At 53.2% G+C, this 21,788-nt stretch overlaps 1 protein-coding gene across 1 annotated transcript in view; it reads right to left on the bottom strand.

Moving 5' to 3' along the window:
- Positions 1-4,340: 4,340 nt before the first annotated feature.
- FAM178B (family with sequence similarity 178 member B) overlaps positions 4,341-21,788 on the bottom strand; it is a 92,098-nt gene continuing 74,650 nt past the window's right edge. Inside the window, exons 15-17 of the mRNA XM_032592772.1 lie at positions 7,013-7,090; positions 6,325-6,477; positions 4,341-4,706 (exon numbers count right to left, since the gene is read on the bottom strand). Of these exons, the coding sequence (XP_032448663.1) occupies positions 4,677-4,706; positions 6,325-6,477; positions 7,013-7,090 (261 nt within the window). The 3' untranslated portion in view covers positions 4,341-4,676. The remainder of the gene's footprint in view (positions 4,707-6,324; positions 6,478-7,012; positions 7,091-21,788) is intronic.

The raw sequence follows: 21,788 nt of genomic DNA, 5'->3' as shown, positions 1-21,788 counted from the left end.
TTAGAACAGCCTGCCTCTGCCCACAGTGGCTCCTAGAAGTCACTTGTAGCTCTGGCCTCCGTGCTGGGGTGGACCTTGCCAGCTGGTTCTCGGAGCTGGGCAGGTGGACAAACTCCAGGGAGGCCGGCCCACCAGCACCCAGACACAGATGCCTTGCCTCCTCTTGGCTAAGGGCAAATGACAGAGGTAGAGTCTGGAGCCCAAGGCTCTGGTGGTAACTTTAAGCGGGTGCAGTCCTGGAGGGGAGGAACACTAGGGCCCCGTCAGCAGATCTGGATTATAAATCAGTCCCGACAGGAGCTTTTGTTCTGAGTTAAAACTTGGCATCTGAAAGTGGAGACCAGAAGAGTAGTGGAGATAATTGGGAAAAGCAGCCCAGTTTGGATTCAGTAACAATCGGGTCTTTGCTGGTACACATAAAGGCCCCTTCTCCCGCACTGGCCAAAGCCACATTTCGCAGCTCCTTTCCACCAGAAAAAAAGCTGTGATCTTGGAGATGGCTGAAGATAGAGGGCAAGCCAGTTAACAATTAGCATGGGGTGGGCAGGGAAGGCGCTGTGCTTCAGCTGGCAGGGAGGAAGGTGTGTAGGACTCATCCAGGTTAGACCCTGGGTCTATTTGTAAGTGGAAGTAAACTGATATGCAAATGCACCTTACATTTGTTCTGTGCTTTAGACTTTGCAATCTGCCTTCACATACATTTCCTCACATCATCCTCATGGCCACTCTTTAAAAGGTAGGTATTGTTTCTCCGATTGTATAGATAAAAGGAGTCTTAGAAGGGTTAAGCAACCTGCTTAAAGTCACGTTGATAATTAGCAAGGTCAGAATGTCAAATCAGGTCTCCGGATTCCCAATTCTGTCTTTCCACCAAGTCAGAGTGTATCCAGACAACTTGTAAGCCCCAGTGTATTCCCTGCTGTTTTTCCTCACCTCCACTCCCACCCCCACCAGGCAGAGACTTGAGCTCCTGGCTCCACCTGCAAAATGGCCCCAGTGGAAAGTTTCAAAAGGTGGTTTGGTTTCACTGGCAGGGACAGTCTTCTGTGCCTTATGGCAGGCTTTTCTGTTCCTGCTAACAGACTCTGGGAGCCCTTCCCTCCCAAATGCTCCTCAAAGATAAAGCTGCAGCTCCCCCGCTCCCCGCTTCTACCTTCACTCATTTCCTGCTGTGTTCTGTTCATTTCCAGCACTAGCCTTTTCTGTGGGTGGGTGGGCAGAGGATAAAGTTTCCTGCATGACTACTTGCTCATGATTCATACTTATTAATAAAAGCACAACTGGTCAAAAATGAGGATTCCTGGGTTTTAAATTAAGAAAAAAAAATACACTAAAAAAAAAAAAAGAAAAAGAAAAGGCTCCCGTACCTATCCTGTCTCCCTAGGGCCTGTCTGGCATATTCTTTTTAAGGAACCCACCCACCCTTCAGGCCTTGGCCTTGACAGACCCTCCTGCTCACCTGCTTGTGGCCAAGTCAAGAAAAGGCACAGATATGCTAAATGCCTTCTGAGGTTCTCTAAGGATCCACTCACTGGCAGCTCAGCGCAGGCCATTCCCTACAGATGGGCCCTGGAAGCTTTTTTTTTTTTTTTTTTAAGTTTTTTTTTAATTTATTTTGAGAGAGCACAAGCAAGGGAGGGACAGAGAGAGGGGGGGGGAGAGAGAATCCCAAGCAGGCTCCGCACTGCCAGCACAGAGTCCAACCTGGGGCTTGAACCCATAAACTGTGAGATCATGACTTGATCTAAAGTCAGGCGCTTAAAAAAAAAATTTAAAAAAAAAAAAAAAAAAAAAAGGGGCGCCTGGGTGGCGCAGTCGGTTAAGCGTCCGACTTCAGCCAGGTCACGATCTCGCGGTCCATGAGTTCGAGCCCCGCGTCAGGCTCTGGGCTGATGGCTCGGAGCCTGGAGCCTGTTTCCGATTCTGTGTCTCCCTCTCTCTCTGCCCCTCCCCCGTTCATGCTCTGTCTCTCTCTGTCCCAAAAATAAATAAACGTTGAAAAAAAAAAAAAATTTTAAAGTCAGGCGCTTAACTGACTGAACCACCCAGGCGCCCCGGGCCCAGGAGTCTTATCTGAACAGCAAGCCCCCTCTTTTTCCTCCACATGTTGGTCATGTGCCATGGTGTCCCTCATTTGGGTTCTTTACCCCTAGCTCTCATGAGGCAGTTTTTGGATGGGGGAATGGAGCCCAGGGTTCACCCTGGGGTTCTTCAGTCAGCACTGCCTGGCCAAGTTCTAATGGATCTAGGAACTGTTGTCATCCCACAGAGGGGGAAATGAGAAAGCCTGGGTGAGCTACCCTTTGGGGATCTTTCTGAGGGCTTGGGGACTGAGGTGAGCGGGGACATAGGAAAAGGACTTCCTCTTTCTACTTCCTCCTAAAGGAGAGTTATCAAAGCTGTCCACCTGGGAAGCCTTTCCCTTCCCAGCCCCTCCCTGCCACCATCACCAAGAGGAAGCAGGAAAACATCCGTCATCACAGCCCCGGATGCTGCTTTTCCAGTGGCTTCAATCAGGATATCCCTCAGCCTTTTCCCAGGGGCTTAGAGATCTGGAAAGGGCAAGCGGTGAAGTTGCCAGCACCACTGTGGAATTCTTGGCCTAGAGGAGATTGAGTCTCTAACTGGTCCCGGGCCCGTTTGAGAAGATGTGGTCAGCTCCCAGCCAGTTCCAGAGGGCCCGTTACATGTCCCAGGGAATATCAGACGCCCTTGGGTGATCTCGAAGTGCACCCCTCTGCTCAGGTTACAGCTAGGTCTCTGGAGGAACTGAGTACTCACCAACACCTCCTTTCTCCTTGGTATCTATTTCCCTCTTGGGGATGAGCGTGTTTGGGGAGCAGGGGAGGAGGGGTCAGTGCACAAGAATCAGGATTGGGGGAAGGGCTCCAGATGTCTATGCTGATGGACAGCACCATCTCTTTCTCATAGCCACATAGAGGCGGCTTCAAGAACTGGAAACTCCCCTGTTCAGCCTCTCGGGCCTCTCTACTCCCTCTCTGCCCTTGGCAGTGAGAACAAAGAGGGGAAATTTCAAAGGTGATTTCCAGGTTTCCAGAGCAAACTGAAGAGCTGAGGATTAACTGTCAGGATATGCAGTGTCAGAAGCAGGGGCAGCCCTGAGGGAGGTGAAGGAGGTTGGCTCACCAGAGCCTTTGCTCTTTTATCAGAGGATCTCAGGCCTACCTGATGCCGCTGGGGCCTCAGTGGTGCTCCGGCCAGGAGGGCCTGTGATGCGGCCAGGAACAGAAACCAGAACTCTGAGTCGAGTCACCCTGGGCATCCAAGTCACCCTGGCCAAGGACTTCTTCCACCTCTCACCTGGCAAAGGGAACATGGCAGGGAGATGACCCAGAACTCTGCCCTCTGAATTATAGATGCCCCCAGCTCCCAGCATTCTGGGCACCCAGCAAGGGAGGCAGCCATGTCTAAAACAGGCCCAGGAAGTGATGGGCTACCCTTTAGGTCTGCAAATTGAGCCACTTGGCCTGAAGGTCCTTTATTTTGAGGGGGGTCTCTCTCCTGGTTAGCCTGACTTACCCTGACCCCTGTGGCATGAAAGATCAAAGGAGAGGGGCACATAAACAGAGAAAGTCGTAAGCACCAGCCATGGTGAAGCTCCACCGGCAGACACCGGGTTGAGCTGAGGCGTGGGCACAGGCCATCCTCTACTACTTCCACCTTTCATGGATGGCCCTTGCAACACCCCCTTCCAACCGAGAGTCAGGAGGAGCCTGAGACAGAGAATGGGGATACCCAGGGCCTTCCCGGCAGTGGGGGCGGGGCACAGGGCCCACTTACTTCTCAAGGGGGGGGCAGGTCAAAGACAGCCAGCACTTCACTAACAATCAAGGCCCACAAAACTGATCTTGGGTAAAGCTGAGGGAAAGCAATAGCAGTATCCAGAACTGTCTTTTGGCTCTGCCACCAACCACCCCCCCCCGCTAGCCCCCCACCCCGACTTCTAAGTCTGGGGAGTTGATTCCAGAACTCAACAATAAACTGAATTAAGAGTAATTACAACCCTGACCCACCATTTCACTCTGTGTATCCTCCCCAGCAGGGTGGGGGTGGGGTAGTCCCAGACTGGGTCCAAAAAATGTTCCCCATTCCTGCTCCCTGGGTTTCTGACAGCTCTTGGGGCCAAAGGAATAACTGCTCCTCCCTCAGGATTTACAAACAGCCCTCTGGGGCAGGGGGCAGGGCCTAGGAAGACCCAGTCACATGACTGTCCGAGGTGGGAACTCAGCACAGCAAATCAGAGATGTCAGGAAACTGGACACTGGGCAAGAGCCCTCAGGATAGGGATTGAAGGAAATCTTTTAAACCACCGATGCTGAAATAAGACTTTAGTGTGCACAAAGAAAGCTCACATTAGTGACGGAGAGAGGAAGGAGGGTGGGAGGGCCCAGGAGGCCCTGGGAAACCGGAGTGTGGAGACAAAGGCCTTGGGGCATAGGAGATGGCTGGGAGGGAAGGAGAGCGGAGGGGTGGGCCAGGCAGGGAGAGGCCATATCCGTTGCCTGGTGGGGGTCAGGGGCCGTGTGGAGGCAGGCTCTTGCTTCACCACACTGGTCCTCCTCTCGCCTCTGTTGTTCTTAGCTTCCTCCTGTTCCCTGAGCCCTGTTTGCTTCCTGCCAGAGCCAAGAGCCTAGGGCCGGCCCTGCCCTGCTCCTTTAGTCTTTCCAGGGGCTGAAGTACTGGGCCTGTGGCAAGGAGAAAAACAGAGTGTGATGGCCCTGGCCCAGGTGGTGCCCACCGTCTTGATGCTGCTCCGACTCTTCAGCAGCAACATTCACTGCAGGCTCCTCGTGTCACGTGCTGAACTACAAAAGTCCTGTGGCTCCCAGTCCAGGGGAGAACACGGCGGGTCAACAGGCCACTTGACCACAGCACATGAGTGCTCTGTCTGGGTTCCCTCTACTCCTGGCTCGAAGGCCCAGGGCAGCGTGAAAGGAAAGTGGGGCCGGCCTCTTGACTTTGCCAGGCCACGAATCACTTCTTCTTTTCATGACAAACATGCTTTTCCCCACCAGAGACTAGTGTGATCCAGTTCCTTGGGGATTGAGGGTGAGGTTTGCTCTCCAGCTTTCTCAGAGACTTGTGAAATCTGAGACCCAAGCCACAGCCTGTGGCCAATGTGTCAGACCCAAGTCAGAGGTTACAGGAGGAAGGACAAACAGAGAAGTCAGAGCACAGGCAAGTTGGGAGCCCAGGAGCATTGGGAGGATGGGTGGAGAGATTCTCACCAGACCCAGCCTGTCTCCATCAAGGGCTGGGGGCTAGGGGAGGGAAGAGTTCCTGAGCCAGCCGGTGCTGCCTGTCAGAGGGACAGAGGCCAGAAGAGAGGCTGCCAGAGCAGGGGTTGGGCTGTGCTTAAGTCTGCAGGCTCAGGAGTCAGGCTGGATCTGTGCCTTGGTTCTGACATTTACACGCTGCCTGCTGCCTGTGTGATGGGGCAAGCTATTTAACCTCTCAGTGACTCTGGTTAGCTTGCTCATCTGTAAAATGGGATCATAACAATACCTGTCTCATGGGGCTATCTGGATTCATAGAGAAAAGAGTCTTAGTTCAGTAAGTAGTACCCATGACTATTATTACCTAGAGAACTTGAGAAAATCAGGGGTGTGGAGGTTGTTGCTACAGAAATTGGAGAGACCAGGGCAGACTGAGAGGGTCCCTTTCAGCAGAGTAGGAGGCCAGCCTCAGGCCTGCAGAACAAGTGGGAAGAGGGTAGACAGTTGGGTCCTCTGGTGCCCCTTCCTGGCCCTGCTCACTGCTACTCCTGGCCCAGGCTCTACCCTCTTTAGGATGAAGTTTTTCTTTGCATTTGCCCAGGAATTGGGCTCTCTGTTTCTCCCTCACTATACCCCCACACTGGGCATTTGATCCTTTTTTTTTAAGTTTATTTATTTCTTTTGAGAGAAAGAGTGCATACACACACACACACACACACACACACACACGTGGGGAATGGCAGAGAGAGAGGGCGGGGAGAGAGAACCCCAAGCAGTCTCCTCCTCAATGTCAGCTCAGAGTCTGCCTCAGGGCTCAGAACCAAGGAGATCTGACCTGAGCCGAAATCAAGAGTCCCCATGCTTAACTGCTAAACCAACTGAGCCACCCAGGCGCCCCAGGGCATTTGATTCTTGATAAGAAAGATGAAGGTCCTCCAAGGCAGCTCCACACCCCATGCTGCCTTCTCCACCCATCTGCCAGTCAGGAGCTCAGGAGTTGCAGTGGGGGTTGGCATGCTGCTGGCTCTGGGCAGCCCACCTGACCACTTCCTTCCCCTCCTAAGCGGGGGGCTTGAGGGGGCACCACCTGGGGTTGGCAGTGAGCCAGGAGTTCCTGCCAGCGGACGTAGGTCTGGGCCGCCAGGTCCTTGAGTCTGGTCCGGTGCATGGCGTGGGGGCTCTCCCGGATATGGGTGTTGATGTGGCGGTCCAACTGCATGCACAGCAGCTGCAGCTCTCCCTGCAGGGGTGGGGTGTTCATGGGGGAGGGTGTGGCATGGGCCAGGCCCATCCGTAGTAGGGAAGGAGGGAGAATGAAGTCAGAGAAAGGGAGGGATAGATTTTTTTTTTTAATATATGTTTTATGTTTATTTACTTATTTTTGAGAGGAAGAGAGAGTAGAGGGAGGGGCAGAGAGAGAAAAAGAATCCTAAGCAGGCTTCCATGCTCAGCGAGGAGCCTGATGCGGGGCTTGATCTCATGACCATGAGATCATGACCTGAGCAGATATCAAGAGCCGGATGCCCAACTGACTGAGCCACCTAGACGCTCCGAGAGGGACGAATCTGAATGACTGCCCAGAAGTAGGGTGAGAAAGGGAGGAGAGGAACAGGGCAGCTGCTGGGGGCTCGGGTCAGTATCCATCAGCAATGCCTCATGGGACACTGGGAGAAGGAAGGAACCTGGCTCCCCAGACCCACTTCTTTCTCAGCCTCCCACTCTTTGCAGCTCCTGACAGTGGGCTGGCCTCCACCTTAGCCTCTTGGATAACTCACCCACTGGTCTGGAGTAATGTCCTGGCAGCTGACCACCACCCCGGCCAGTGTCAGAAGGCTGTGGCACAGGTAGCAGACCTGGGAAGAACAGAGAGAGACAGGCTTCCCTAACTCCGTCCCCTCCAGACTCCTTGTTCTCAGGCCCAGCGGCCGAGGACAGGGACTCAGCCCACCACTGGGCTTCCACCGACAGTTTCCAAGGAGGTGTCTCTAAGGAGGGCTATAGACCCACTCACTCAGAACTCTTCCTCTGATGAATGACTATCCTCCCTTCATTCAGAAAAAGGAGAAATCTAATCTCTGCCATCTAGAAACCCATAAGGTCACGCAGCCCTGTCCCGGGAGCCCAGCATGCTGGGGACCTGTCCACTCTGACCTCTGCCCGGTATCTGTGGTCCTGCTCTGTTCGCTGAGGCACCCACCCATGCCAGATGCCACTATTCTCTATGTGAGGACATGGCCCCTAGGTGTCCAGCTTGTCCCTCGGCAGGACACCACTTGCACAGACAGACGTGGAGCCCTGTCTGGACAGTCAAACCATGTCGACCTGAGGAGGCAGATGAAGAAAAGAGAGGCAAATGGGAGACAGCTTTGGTTTAGCATCTGCACACTTTATCCTCCAACTCATATCCTTGCTTTTGCCCCCTGGACGCTTGGGAGGGGGGATGTGCAAACAGAAAAAAGGCCAATTCCATCAGATCAGGGAATGGTTTGATTCCTGGATGCCCCTGGACTCTGTTGCTGCTCATTCACTTATGGGACGTTCATCTGCTGTGCAGACCAAGTGAGGCGCAGGGAGGACCCTCAAAGACAGGTGTGGCTTCTGACCTGAAACACAGCCTGCTCCTGGTGCTCTGAACTCCTCTCTGTGGGCACTCCCCTCCTCCACTCAGAGGTGCCTGTTGCCTTGTCCCCTTTAGACTCCTATGTCTAAGATAGGGAGGGTGGCAGGAAACAACCCCACCGTTGTGCCCGTGGCCGATAACTAGCTCTGAGGCTGAGCTGGGATGGGAGAGGCGAGCTCCAGAGACAGCCAGCAGGGTTTAAGCATGGTGATAACAGGGCTAGAGCTTAGAACCAGCCCAAGCCTCCCCTGTGCCCCCACTTTCTCTGCCTATACCGTCCTCCTCTCTTAGAGTATCTGGAGATGCCCCAGAAACAGCAGTGGCCACTCTGCACAGACCCAGTAGCCTCCTTAGGGCAGAAGCCAGAACCACTTTTGAGGGCACCAGACCTGATACTATGGAGTATCGTCTTGTTGAACTCAAATACTACTCTGCAAAATCCTGAGAAGGGAAGCCACCTACCCCCACCCTGGACCCAGCCTGCTCTTCAGCGCGACAGCTGAGGCCCACAGGTGGTGTGACCCCACGGTCTGGCCAGGTTGGGCGACACCACACCCCGCAGGCAGGGAGAAGACGCAGTGGGGAAAGCCAAGGGGAGCGCCGGTGTGCCTTCCGGGCAGTGCTGCCCCAGGTTGGGCAAGATCCAGTTTCTGAGCCAGCTGCTCCTGTCAGGTCCTGCAGCTGCCCGTACCCGAATCCCCCAGCTGGGCTGGCGTGTCAGTGAGCTGGCTCGCTGGCAAGCTGCTCCTTCCCCCAAGCTCCCCTTCCCCAGCCTGTCCTGGCCTTAAGAAGGTCCACAGCATTCAGAACATTCAGAACCCTAACGCCTCAGTCCTCGCAAAAAGCTCAGGCCGCCCCCACTGCCCCCATAAAGCAGGCACAAGTCTGTATGCCAGACACTGTGCCTTAACTAAGACACAGCCACAAACACTTAGACATTAGAAAAAGATACTTCAGAGGCACCCGGGTGGCTCAGTTGGTTAAGCATCTGACTTCGGTTCAGGTTATGATCTCCTGGTCTGTGGGCTCAAGCCCTGCGTTGACCTCTGTGCTGACACCTCTGAGCCTGGAGTCTGCTTTCCATTCTGTATCTCCCTCTCTCTCTGCCCCTCCCCCCCCCACTCTCTCTCTCTCTCTCTCTCTCTCTCTCTCTCTCAAAAATAAAAAACATTAAAAAGAAAAGAAAAGAAAAAGATACTTCAGGAAGGCAATCATTTGGTCAACAAATACTAAATCTTAGCTTCCCCATGGACCAAAAGGAGAAAGTGTCCTTCTAGGTTTTTTTGGTGGGGGAGGGGGTGATATGCAGCTCAGAAGGCTTCAGGGAGGAAGTGACTAAGCTAGGCCAGGCCTCAAAGGAACAGCAGGATCTGAGGTGAAGATGGCCCTGTTAAGGGTGGTGGCTGGGCTAAGATTACAACACCAGACAGATCCTAGGGCTGATGCAAGAAACAGAGGCAGGGCACATTGGGGGACTGACCATCAGGTGGCTGGCTGGGCTGCAGCAGGGGGGATGGAGGGAACATCCTGATGACAGGGCTGGCCCCAGACAGCCTAGACAGTGAGCAGTGGAGGCCATTCGAGGCTCTTGAGCAGAGAGGTTGGGTTGTGGGAACAGACGGCCCCCAACCCCACCAGGGAAGGAGGCACCAGAATCAGTTTTGATGGAATTCACTAGAGTGAAAATGTGGCTCTCTCTGACAGGATTATAAGGATGTGAGAAATAAGTCCACCAACCCAATCAAAAGAGGAACAGAGGAATGTGGAGACTTGGAGCACAGTGAAGTGAGGCTTTAATCAACGTTCTTGCAAGAGCAAGTGTTTGATGGACAGGCACACTTGGGGCAGTTACAGCAGACAATTCATCTCCTAGCGTGCAAGTCCCTCCCCTGGTTGCTCATTGGCTGAGTACTACAGAGGTTACAGCCTTACCCGGATGTCACCTATGCTCATGTAAGGCACAAAGTAGTCTGATTGGAACAAATGTATGTTCCTTGAGGTGATGCAGAGACTTTCAGTCCCTCTTCTCTTTGTTCCCTGGAGCATGTTCATTGCAAAGCCCATGAAAATAAGCCTGCAAAATGGAGAGGGGAATAACCTGAAAGTGTCTAAGGGTTTGGGACTCCATTGTTGGAGGGTTGGCGGCAGGGCGTGGGGGGGTTCATACATATTTCCAATAGGTTGTAAACCTACTGTTAACCAGACAGCACAGCTTTTATTTGGTATTTCTGAAAATGAATCATCTCCCTTACTTCTCACATAGGACACCCTTTATCTTTTCTTTTCTGGCGTTATTTTTCTACAATGTGGGTGCTTTATTCGGATAACCCAAATACAATTAAAGTTTTTAAAAATTAATTTTAAAGAAGACAATACCAGTTATTATTGATTGAGCCTATTGGGTTTAGGGTAGGTGTGGGGGCAAGGGAGAAAGACATGACCCTGAAAAAGAGCAGTGCTCTTAGCACGGGGGCCCCTCTTTGAGAGGGCACTGAACAAGCTGCTAGTGAGAGGTGGTAGGAGTTGCCAAGAAAATATCCAAGGGCCACAGAGCCATGGGTTGGTCAGAGGAAGGCCGGGAAAGACGCCTATCTGAGTGATCTTTGCATTTCAGAGGCCCCTGTGCTGTGTACAAAGCCCTGGGCTAAAAGGGATCTTGGAGCCACTCTGGAATTGGTACAGAGGCCAGTCTCTGTCCCTGGAGGTTTCAGGCAATCTTGCTCCCCCTCATCCACCCCCCCCCCCCAAAGAATCTATCTTCTGGGAGGGAGGCGGGGTGAGGGTGGGTCCAGGATCTGAGGAATGCCCTGGAGGAAAGTCTGTGCTGTGGGGGATTTACTGAGAGAAAAAAGCTGCTTGGGACTAAGTGTGTGTGGGTTTCACAACTTGATTCTTAGGCTGATTCCCATCATTGAATCTAGAGGGAAAATCCCAGGAAAACTATTCTGAATGTGTGTTTGGGGGGGGGGGGTGAATAACAAGAAGGAAATGGTAGTCCTGAAGATAGGACCCTGTTTACCACATTTTATAAGCTGATTTCCCAAATCGGGAAGAAAACCTTGCCTACTACCTACAAGGAGGGCTGAGTGCATATCTTCCTTACACTTAGGGGTGATCCCTTGAGGGGAGGCCCTTCAAGGAAGACTTTGATCCAACGTAAGGGGAGGTGATTCAACGGGTGCACAGAAATCACCACAAAGACAGCAGTTTTTATAGTTGTACTTTTGGGAAAGAAAGGTTTCATACTGCATGGGAAGCGTCCAGCCCATCTGGTCCTCTCCCTTTCCTGAGACATCCCCCCACCTCCGCCGTGACCCCGGCATTGAGGAGAGGTAAGAGACAAAAAGAGCTCATCTAGAAAAAGGGAAAAGGAAAAAAGGTGGCACTGAGAGCATGCATAGCTTCTTCTGAACCCCACCCTTCCCAGACTCTTCTCCCTTGCTCCGTTTTGTGAAGGTTCCAGGAGCAGACATTAGCAGAAACTGGGGTTCTGGCTAGGAGGGGGCTGCACCTGAGCCTCCTTCCTCTGAGAGGCAGGCCCTGGGCACCAGCAGAGGTGGGGAGGGCAGGCCATTCTCTGGAGGACACAGAGTAAACAGCCAGGTGTGGGAGTTACGTTTCCTGCTCCAGTCACACCGTGGCCAGCTCCTGAACTTAGCAAGCCTGTTCCTGTCCTGGCTGGCACCACGGAGACATGGGGCTGTCTTCCCTTTCAAGACACAGGGAAGGGAAGTTGGGCCTGGGCCATGCAGCAGCTGGGCTGGTACATGGAGACGCCAAGGCCCCCTGCCTTCTCCCATTTCCTCCACAGCTGGAAACGCAAGGTGGCCCTTTCCTCAGCCTGAGGCACTTCCAAGTCCCTTAGTGTGTGTGTGTGTGTGTGTGTGTGTGTGTCTGGAGGGGGTAGAAGTCAGTGTGGCTTCACGGTTAAAGGGCAGTGCAGAGACACTCCTTGGGGTGGGGGTGGGAGGTGCTATGCTTCTCCAGCCTTCAGGATGTGGTCTGAAGAATGGGCCCTCACCAGCTCAGGTGGCACAGCTCCTCCCCCACTGGGTGTCAGTGGAGGCTGGGAAGTCCCTATGGAAAATGAAGCCTAGGGAAACCTCAGTCAGCAAGTTGGGGAAAGGTAGAGTCTGAGGGTAAGGAGTGGGACGTGCCTGAACCCAATGTGGACAAGACGAGACTGTCCCCTGCCAGTGAGGCCTTTAGCTTTCATTTTCTGGGTCTCTCTCCAGAGTCAGGCGGGCCAACTTTTCTGGGAAGTTCTGTGCTGTGCAGTATGCCTCCTTCCTGGCTCTAGAGCCTGAAGGCGGGCCCTGCCCTCCCCCGGGGAAGGAGGACAAGGATGAGGGATAGGGCCTGTCACCCTCCCAGGAGGAGGGGAAGGCCAAATTCTCCTTTATCTGGTCCAGCTAGTTTTGACCCCGGGAACCACCAGCCAAGTCTCCATTTGTAGCACTTTCATCACAAGACAAAAGGAAAAAAGGGTGAACATTTCCCAGGAATTTCATCCTTTAGAAAATTCCCCTCCAGCTAATGCCAAGGAGCAGGCTGTGGCCTGGGTTATTTACACAAAAAATGGGCAGAAAGGAGGCAGAGGATCTCCCAGGAAGCCACTCGCTCTGGCCAGAACATTATGGTTTCTTCCACCTCCGGTCATGACCAAAGATCCAGGCTTACCCTAGGCAAGTCTCCAAACCAAGCCCTCTCTCTGGGGGCTGCCAGGCCGGGTGGGCATCCTGTGGGAGCAGGTCCAGCCAGGCTCTGGGGCAGCTGCCTGGGGTGCTGGGGTTGGGGCGGTGGGGAACAAAGGCCGACTCAGGAACACCTGCTGAGGAAAACCAAGACTGACCCAAAGGACATGGCCTCCCCTGCCTGGCTGCTAGGGCCAAGGGGCTCCTGCTCAGGAAGCTGGCCCTGAATGCCTACAGGTATCAGCTCCCTGCCTGGGATGCCAGGAGCCCAGAGCAGCCTCCTTTGCTATCTCCTCTCTATGCTCACAGGACCTGCATTCAACCACAACCTGCCTAGGCTGCTCTCAGCTCTGTCCAGAGGGCCTGACGATGGACCCCAGGGGGAGAATTCTGCACAGGTCCCATCATTGCCACACGTGGGTCCACTCACGGCTTTTGCTCGGCTGGAGACAGATGCACCCACACATGATGAAGGTCTAGAACTAAGCTAGTCTGGGAAAGACTGAAGCAGCACTGGTCTGCCATGGCACAATTCAGACCCAAGGCTAGAGCTGGGCCTCCACCAATTCCCTTTTCTTTTTTCTTTTTGAAATTAAATTGAAACCTACAGCACCACTTCACAGTGCCCTGACCCAGCAGGGCTCCCAGAGAGGCCTGATGGTTCTCATTTTGAGCAGATGTGGAAGCTGAGCTTGGAGAGGTCCCCCGACTGCATAACCATCTCCAGTAAGGGTTAGGTCTGAAGCAGATGTCTGTACTCTCTCCCTAAGGCTGAACAAGCTCTATGTGTGTTTTCCATAAAGGGGACTTAACACTGAAGACACCTCCTTTCAGAAAGAACAGGCTCCCTTTGCACTGCACAGCAGGGGCCTAAGGGCCTGATAGTGGAAGGACAGGGAGAAGACGAGGCTGTACCCCCAGACAGGGAGCAGGGCCCCAAGCTTGAGCCCCAAGGGCATGGTCCAGGTACCTTACCACAGGATGGGCAAATAACAACAACAATAATTAGTAATGACTAATCCTGAGGTAGGGCCACTTGCAGGCCCCAGGCCAAGAGCCTTAGCCTGGTGAGAGAGCCAAACCTTGTCCAGCTGGTATGTCCACTAGAACACAAGATGAGAGGGGATGCATTTTTCTAGGTGAGCCCCATAGGGACAGGTCCTGGAATACAGCACCTGCCATCACCTCTAGGATGCTATTTCTTCCCTGTGCCCACAAGCAAACCACATGACATATTCCCCTTGCTCATGCTGCTACTGCTCCAAGGTTACTCCCTGACCTCGGCTTGGGGCCGGCACTAAAGCAGCAAGCAGAGGGCTGTGCTCAACGGAAAGCTGAGTTTGGAAGAGAGTCTGACCAGGACAGGTCATGGGTCATAAGTCCTAGCAAGAAGGAAATGACAAGGATGCATGACTGTTAATTAGGAAATGAGACAGTGCCACAAGGTCTCTTTGCTGCCAAGGGTCTCTGAAGGCACAGAGCTGAGAGGCCCGAGAGCAGAAGCAAAAGGCAGGGCTCCTGCCACACTTACCCTCCGGGCTTACAAGGCCAGACAGTTGGTTCTGTAAATGGAGGTGCCGGTGTAGGCACGGGGGTGGGTGGAGCCCAAACGTGGAGCAAAGATGAGGCCAACTGAGGGTGACAGGAGACAGGCTGGCAGAGTTTGGCTAGGAACCGGACTTCTGGCTCAGCTGTGGGGAATAGCCACTGCCTGGAAAGTTGCTCTCAGGTCCCAGCTGGATGGATGGGCAGGCAGTGCCCACTGAGACTGCTGAAGGATCCCAGAGGCCCAGCATGTGCCCATCTGCTCAGATTCCTCAGAAGACGGGCCCCTTAACTGGACTTCTGGCTGCTCAGAGAAAATACTCATACTTCTCTCTGCCCAGGGTCAGAGACTCAAGACCCAGAGACTCAAGACCCTAAACCCAAGACAGACAGAGGGATTCTCTTTTAAGCTTTATCCCAAACTGGACCCTGAGCAGTCTTGGCCCCTGCTCCCGGTACTGAGGATAAGGAGGGACATGGGAGGCCCTGGCACAGTGGAGTTGGGGTAGGAAAGAGATGGAGTTGGGACAAAAGCAGGAAGACTAGGGGCTTTTAATTCCTGTGGATCTGCTGCAGGGAGGTTATCTCAGAGCATCTGACCCATTCCTGTGTCTGCTGGTGGGAGGAATAAGGGGCTGCAAGCAAACCTTTGCTAGAGTGCTCCCACCCAGCCCACCCTTCCTTTCTGGCTTCCTGCTGGCCGTGGGGGGTAGGGGAGATGACAAGTGGGGATTGGCTGGCTCTTCCTGCTCCTCCGGCTGGGATGAGAGACCCTGACCCCAGGGGGATGTGGACCGGAAACCCAGCTCTGCTGACTACCCAGAGAGGGACAAGATTCTCAGTGCAAACGTTTGAGAATTTAGGGCTGGCCATGCGCATGCACATCAGTATGTGGGTGCCAGTGTTGGAGGGAGCCACTGAAACCATCCAGGGTGTGGGCATGGGCATCTTCCAGGGGCTGGAGAGGCTGCAGAGAGTACTGGCCTCTTCAAAAGCCATTTCCTCAAAAGCTTCTTCTCTTTCTTATCTTTCTCTTTCACTCACTGAAGTGGTGAGTTCACCTGGTGTGCTGACATGGGAAGAACCTAGAAAGCACTATTCTTATACTTGCCAGGGATACTGGAGAGTAGGGCCATTGCCCATGGCTGCAGACCAGGCCATGGGCATCTAAAGTTTTGGGGTACTCAAGATCCTGCTCTCTCCTTTATCAGAGTGTCCCAGTCTCCCATTCCCTATACTCCATGGTGATGACTTCAGCCCTGACTCCAGGGGAAGACATGTAACCCGGGCCTGCCAAACACTATATGCCTGGCTATATGACTGGCTTACAGATGAGCACATGACCCAATCCAAGCCACTGAGACTCAACTCTGGGATTCTAGACAGAATTTCTTTCCCCATGGATAGGGCTGCTGAGGGAAGGACAGAAGCCTGGAGTTTCTCAGGGTCAGCAGGGAAGGCCTGCCTTGGAATGCACCAAAGGGGCAGAGCTGAGAGATGTAGAGAACAACACTGAGGTTTCATGACTCTGCTCAACTCCTGCTCCGGCTGAGCCTAATGAGCTGTTCCAGGACCTTCCAGGATGTGTGTCTGTGTTTCTGTAACTACAAAGTCCTGGCAAAGGCATGGGAGAAGGGACAAAAAAGGCAGTGAGCAGAAGAGCAGTTGAGAAGGCCATGGCCTGCCTGGAAACTGCTATTCCAACTGAGGAAGTGAGTGAGGGACCTTACACACCTTTCCTGGTCCCCCTTAGCTGCCTGGTGGGAGCTGAGCCCAGGCTGCTCAGTGCAGCACTTACAAGGCAATGTTCCTTGGAAGGTACAGCCCAGGAGGAGAGGCCGGTGTGTGGGGCTGGATGCAGGTGAGGTGGGAAGGGTCCCTCCCACAGGGGTGCACCTGCTAGGGCAGCCATTTCAGTGGGAGCAGTGGGACACAGCTGAGACTGACTCTGGACCGATCCTCACAAGCAACTCTGTTTAGTTGTGTAAAGCAATGTGTGGACAGGCCAAGGGTCAAATGAACAGACTGCAATGACCATGGGGATCCAAGGGCAGGGAAGACAGGCCAGGCACTGCCAGGAAGAAGGAACAGCAGGAGCAAAGAAAATGGAGTCTTGACCTCTCACATTTCCCAGGATTTCTGGGAAAGATGTCCCCTGTCTGGAATCAAATGATGTGGTTTGACTTGCAGGAGAAAAGCTGAAGGCATGAAGTAGGGTCTGCTGACAGAGGGGCTGAATGTGATGGGAGAGGCATTCAGGATTGCCTTTTCTTATGTAAGAATGGGAGGAAGACAATCACAGGGTTGTTGAGGAGGACTCTGAGGACTTGAAAGATGAAGAGAAGGAGTAGTGTTGGGCCAGAAGCAGATGAGTCACCTTGCATGGGGTAAGGGCTCTGCCTGAGGGAGGGACCCCCATGGGTCGCAAGAGGACTGGGCCTGGGGCAAGAGCAGGTTCACAAGCTGCCTGAAGAATCCAAGCCTGCCCTCCCCCCAGTTTTAACTCTGTCGCTTCAAGCCCTGCTCACACACTTGCAAAGAAGCCAGAGTTCCTGGGCCCCAAACAAAGCTGGTTGGGCCTGGGCCCCATGTGGCCTTCAGATGCTCAGAAGTACCCGTTCCGAAGAGGCACAGCAGCCTCCTAGGTGGGTGTGACCCGGGACTGATGCTTGGATCACCCCTTTGGGTCAGCTTCCCAGAGGCCATCTCTTTGAGGTTTATTTCAAAAGATGTTTGATGTTCTTCACTTTGGAGGAAGTAAGGAGGAACCAATCACAGACTTGGCAGGGAAGAACTCAGGATTCCTGAATATTTGTTTCCTTTTTTTTTTTTTTAATTAACTAATTTATTTTGAGAGAGAGAAAGAGAGAAAGTGTGTGTGTGTGCGCATGTGTGTGCGCACGCACATAAGCAGGGGAGGGGCAGAGAGAGAAGGAGAGAGAGAATCCCAAGAAGGCTCCTCACTATCAGCACAGAACCCAACATGGGGCTTGAACTCATAAACTGTGAGATCATGACCTGAGCAGAGACCAAGAGTCAGATGCTTAACTGACTAAGCCACCCAGGTATCCTATTTTCTGTTTGTTAAAACTAGTTGGTTTCTTCCCAACCCATCTAATCTTGCCCTAACCAAGGTCTCCAGCCCTGTGGGTATGATTTTCCCTAAGGTATAGGGTGAGGGGCAGGAAATGAGGATGGGCTCTTGCAGGTGAGAAGGCAGAGAGTGTGCGGAGAGGGGGAGGCTCCTGTTCCACCTGTGCTTCTGGGTGACCCAGGGTGAGGGGCCTGTGCTCCAGCCAAGACTGAGGGGGTATGAGCCACCAGGGCTTAGCGGCACCCTTTCTGCTCACTCCCCACAACCTCCCAAACCACACCCCAGTCACTCAGGCTGCTCTTGGCAGGGTTACCAACACAGGGACAGGCCAGCTGCCTTTGCAGCAGGAGCAAAAGCAGTAAAACTTGTTTGTTAACTCTACTAACACGAGGGCACACCACAAAGATATAAAGACATGTACACAACACATATGCACACAGACATACATGCATGCACCCAGACACACACACACACACACACACACACACACAGGGCAGGCCCACACCCTCTGCAGAAGATGTGCAGAGACCCAGGAGTGAGCTCAAAGGAGTTTGTGGGTGCAGAGCAGAGTTTGTTTACTCCAGAGCATCACTCCAGCTTGGAGCGCTCCCCCACCCCCGCATAAAATCAACTCTTTACACACACACCTTCTCTAATACACAAACCATCCCCAAGCCTCACAAGCACAGAGCCAGACAGCAAGCGGTGTGCATGGTGAGGAAGCTGACCGGAGCCACCTGAAGTCCTCAGGCTTGCTTTGGGTGGTGGGGCCTCCTGCAGCTGCCCCCTAGCCCCTGGGGGAGATGGGGACCATCACAGATGCAGAGCCCTCAGTGGGCCCTGCACTGCCTGCCCCACGAGGACACTCATCAGGCTCCATAGAGAACATGCCCAGGAGGACGAGGAGAAAGGAACCCAGTTTCTGGTGCCTCAATGCAGCCCCAATCTGGGACTTCCCCCTTTGTGAACCTCTGTTTTCTTCTCACACAATGACAGTTAACTTCCTCAAAGTTCCCAAATTTAACCAAACTGGGGAAAAACTTATTCCCCACTATAAGGACTCTGGCTCTGTAGACCTTCCAAAATTCCAGGAGAAAAGTGGAACAACAAAAATTCCTTCACTATAGCAAAGGGCCAGGGGAGAGGTGGAGGAAGGGGGGGGGGGAGAGCAAGAAACAAGAAAGTATGGTAAATAAAAACAGAACATACAATGGCAGGTCTAACAAGACCAAAACATCAGTAATCTCAATAAACGTGAACAGGCCAAAACTCTGAGATTGGGCAGAATGCAATTAGACAAAATCTGGCCCAAGATGGTCCATGCAAGTCAGCTAAAAGGAAACTCCTGGTTCTGGGTTAGAAGGCTGAGTGGGTCACTTTGAGGGGACAGCAGCAAATTGCATCCAGTCACATGTTTGTCTGCAGAGCAGTCAGAAGGACAGCCTCACCCACAGGGGCCTGGGGTGTGGGGGGGAGGGGTGCTGGTCTCTTACTGAACTGGTATCCAAGGACCAAATGGAGGCACTAGGAGGCCAACTCTCTGGAGCTGGTTCCTGCATTAAAACATCCTCTCCACCTCTCTCATCTGAATGGCACTGCCTCTTGAGGGGCTGTCTCAGACCCCCATGCCTCACTCTGGCCTAGATGTTTATTCTCCTCTGGGAGAGACCCGCTCAAACCAGGTGAGCACAGGGCCACTAATAACCACCAAGGGGCCAAGCAACCCCTTTATCAAGAGCACTTTAAAAGGCTGGAAGTGTTCTAATCGTCTCGTTAGGAAGCGAATCCTTTCTTCCTTTTTTTCAGAATCTTATATTCCACACAAGCTCTGCCATGATTTGCTAGGACACTTTGTGCCCTGACCCAGCTAGGACAAACAGCCAGGGCAGGAGCCCTCCCGTGGCCTCCCCTTCAGCCTCCCTGAAGGGTTGCAGCAGGACCATGTTGCTGCTTTTTGTTGTTCTTGGTGGTTAGCTTTCCCAGGCAGGAATCTCACTAGCTTATAATTATGAACAATGTGCCCTGATTGGTTCTCTCATAAGCAGGTAACACTTCTGAAGTCAAGGACCTCCGACAAGAGAAGTGCAGGCTATAAACCCTTGTGGCCTTAATGAAACAAGGACTTTAAGAGACAAGGCGGCTGACAAGCAGAGGCTGGTCAGAGGGCATGCAGAGGGAGGGAGGTTTCGAGAAGCAGGGCAGGAGGGTGGATGGCCATAATGGGGTGGTAGAATAGAGTTCAGGGAGGGGGAGAGGAACTCATGTTGCATTCATTCGTTCATTCATTCACTCATCTAGTGCCAAATATGCCATGCCGAGAAGCCCTGGCTGTGCTCATGGTCTAGCTGGGGAGACCAACAAGTAAAGGGTCAACTGCAAAGCCACAGGATCAGTGAGGAGAGAAAGTCAAGCCCTGGAGCACCAGTCAGCAGCTCTCCCCGCCAGCCACTGAAGGACAGGGCAGGGAGGGGAAGAAGGCTGGGAGCTTCCTAGGAGAGGGAGGAGACTGGGCCAAACACCCACCCCCTCCTTCGTTCCGCTGCAAAGGAGGAGATGGGGAGAACAGGGGGAGGGGAGCCTGGCAGAAGTGTTTATCTGGAGGGCTGGAGGAGGGCAGTCACCCCAGCCTCTCACAGGAAATCTTCCAGACAGGGTGAGCAAGGCCTGGGGGGATGGGGCTCAGCACTGCAGCCCCAAGGGTTAGGAAAGTCCTTTCCTCCAGGTCAGGTTGCCTGGGGCCAAGCTCACTCTGGCCTTAGTTTCCCCACTGTGCTTGGACAGAAGGAAGTCAAAGACTTTGAGCTCTAGGGATGAAAGGCTCAGCCCAGGCCCAGACCACCACTCCCTGTAAAATAGGGCTGGTGACGCCACTGCTCTTTTTGGCTGGTGAGTAGCCTGATCACCTTTGAAGATGAAACATGCTTGGGCCTAATGAGGAGTCAGTTGGCCAAGGTGGGAGTAGGGCTGGGCTGTGGGAGCCTGGCACCTGCCCCACCAGGCCCCTCGTGGTCAGCACGGCACCTGCCCAGGAGGACAGAACTCTTCCCATTTCTGTGCAGACCCGCGTCTCCGAACCAGCCCCACCTCCTCCCCTTCCCAGCCCAGTGCCCCTTCCCTCCTCTGCTCCAGGCTGGGATCAATCCTAGGTGGGTTCAAGCTGCAGCAAAGGCCTTGGAGACCTGCGTTGGCCTCATGTGTCTCCTTCACTTGCCCTTGGACCCACGTGCCCCCTTCACTGCCCTGGGCTGGGCCAACACTCTGACCCTACCCTTTTGGGGCACCCTGATGAGACATACTGTCCCCTCCATGTTTCCAGGCCAAACAGGTCATTTCCAATATGGCAGCAGACAAGGGGGACACAGTTTCCTTTATATGCATTAGAACAGTACTCAAAATAAAGGATACCCTCAGCCCACTTCCTCCTCTTCTTCCCTGGTTGTTGAACAGACATTTGCTGCGAGATGGGCTCTGAAAAGCAAGGAGCCAAGTGGAAGCCTCTGGCTTGGTAGTCCCAACTCTGCTGGGTGAGGTCACAGGAGTGGGCTCCAAAGTGTCTGAAGCACACACTCCTCACTGGGCAGATCAGGTACAAGCCTTTTCTTTTCTGCTACCACTCCCTCTTCTTCCTCTCTCCTTTTTCCTTCCCCTAACCCAGCCTGAGTCCTTCCCACTTGTGTCCTGCTCAGACAGACCCTTCCCGCCTATGGGCTGACCCCACCTCCTTTCCAGAAGCCCTGGAACATCCAAACACAGTCTCCACAACCAGCACATTTCTCAGGAAATAGATGGGGAACGAGAACAGGGCATACACACAGCTCACATTCTCCTGGGAGGCAGGCAGCAGCCTCGTAAATGCACTAATATTAGGCACAGCTAAAAGATAACCTTACCTACATGTTCCAGAAGAGGCGCATACACCTGGGATTATCATATCTTCTTAATGGTTCATTTGTGTTCATTAAGTAAATTAATTCATTTATCTGATTTGCAGAGCAATGCCCAAAGGGTGGACTTCTGGATCATCAACATCCAACCTCCGAGTGAGCTTTTGGAATTACCACTTTCCTAAATTAGGAAGATCTCTATCTCTACTGTTCATCCTCGAGGCCCCAAGGATAGGGGAGCTCACTGAGATCCACACAATCCCCACTCTCCCCACCTCCCAGAGTCAGACTTGGGGCTCCCACTCTGAAGCCCCTATACCCCTATACCACTGTCCCTGCCTGCATTCACCCCAAGGGTCCACAGGCCTCATTATTCCAAACACCACAACCTGAAGACTCTGGGGTACCTCTTTGCCCCAGACTCCCACCAATGCATGGCTTTTGGGAAAGCTGAACAATGTCTAGAAAGTCAATTAGGAAGAACTGGGGAAAGGCCAAGGACTCAGCCTCAGGGGCAACCACAGTGAAAAACAGGGAGGAGGTACCCAGCTCTGCCCTAGGAACACAGAATGCCTGTCACATCTGGACATTCCCTCCCAGCCCCGCTTCCCTCACCAGCATTATTTCAGCCCTTGCATCCTCTTTAAACTATGCTGTAGGACTACAGGGCACTCCACGGCTAGTAAATGGACATGGGACTATAAAGAATGCAGC

Source organism: Lynx canadensis, chromosome A3, assembly GCF_007474595.2.
Source record: "Lynx canadensis isolate LIC74 chromosome A3, mLynCan4.pri.v2, whole genome shotgun sequence".
NCBI lineage: Eukaryota > Metazoa > Chordata > Mammalia > Carnivora > Felidae > Lynx > Lynx canadensis.
This window is presented reverse-complemented; position numbering and strand designations above follow the sequence as displayed.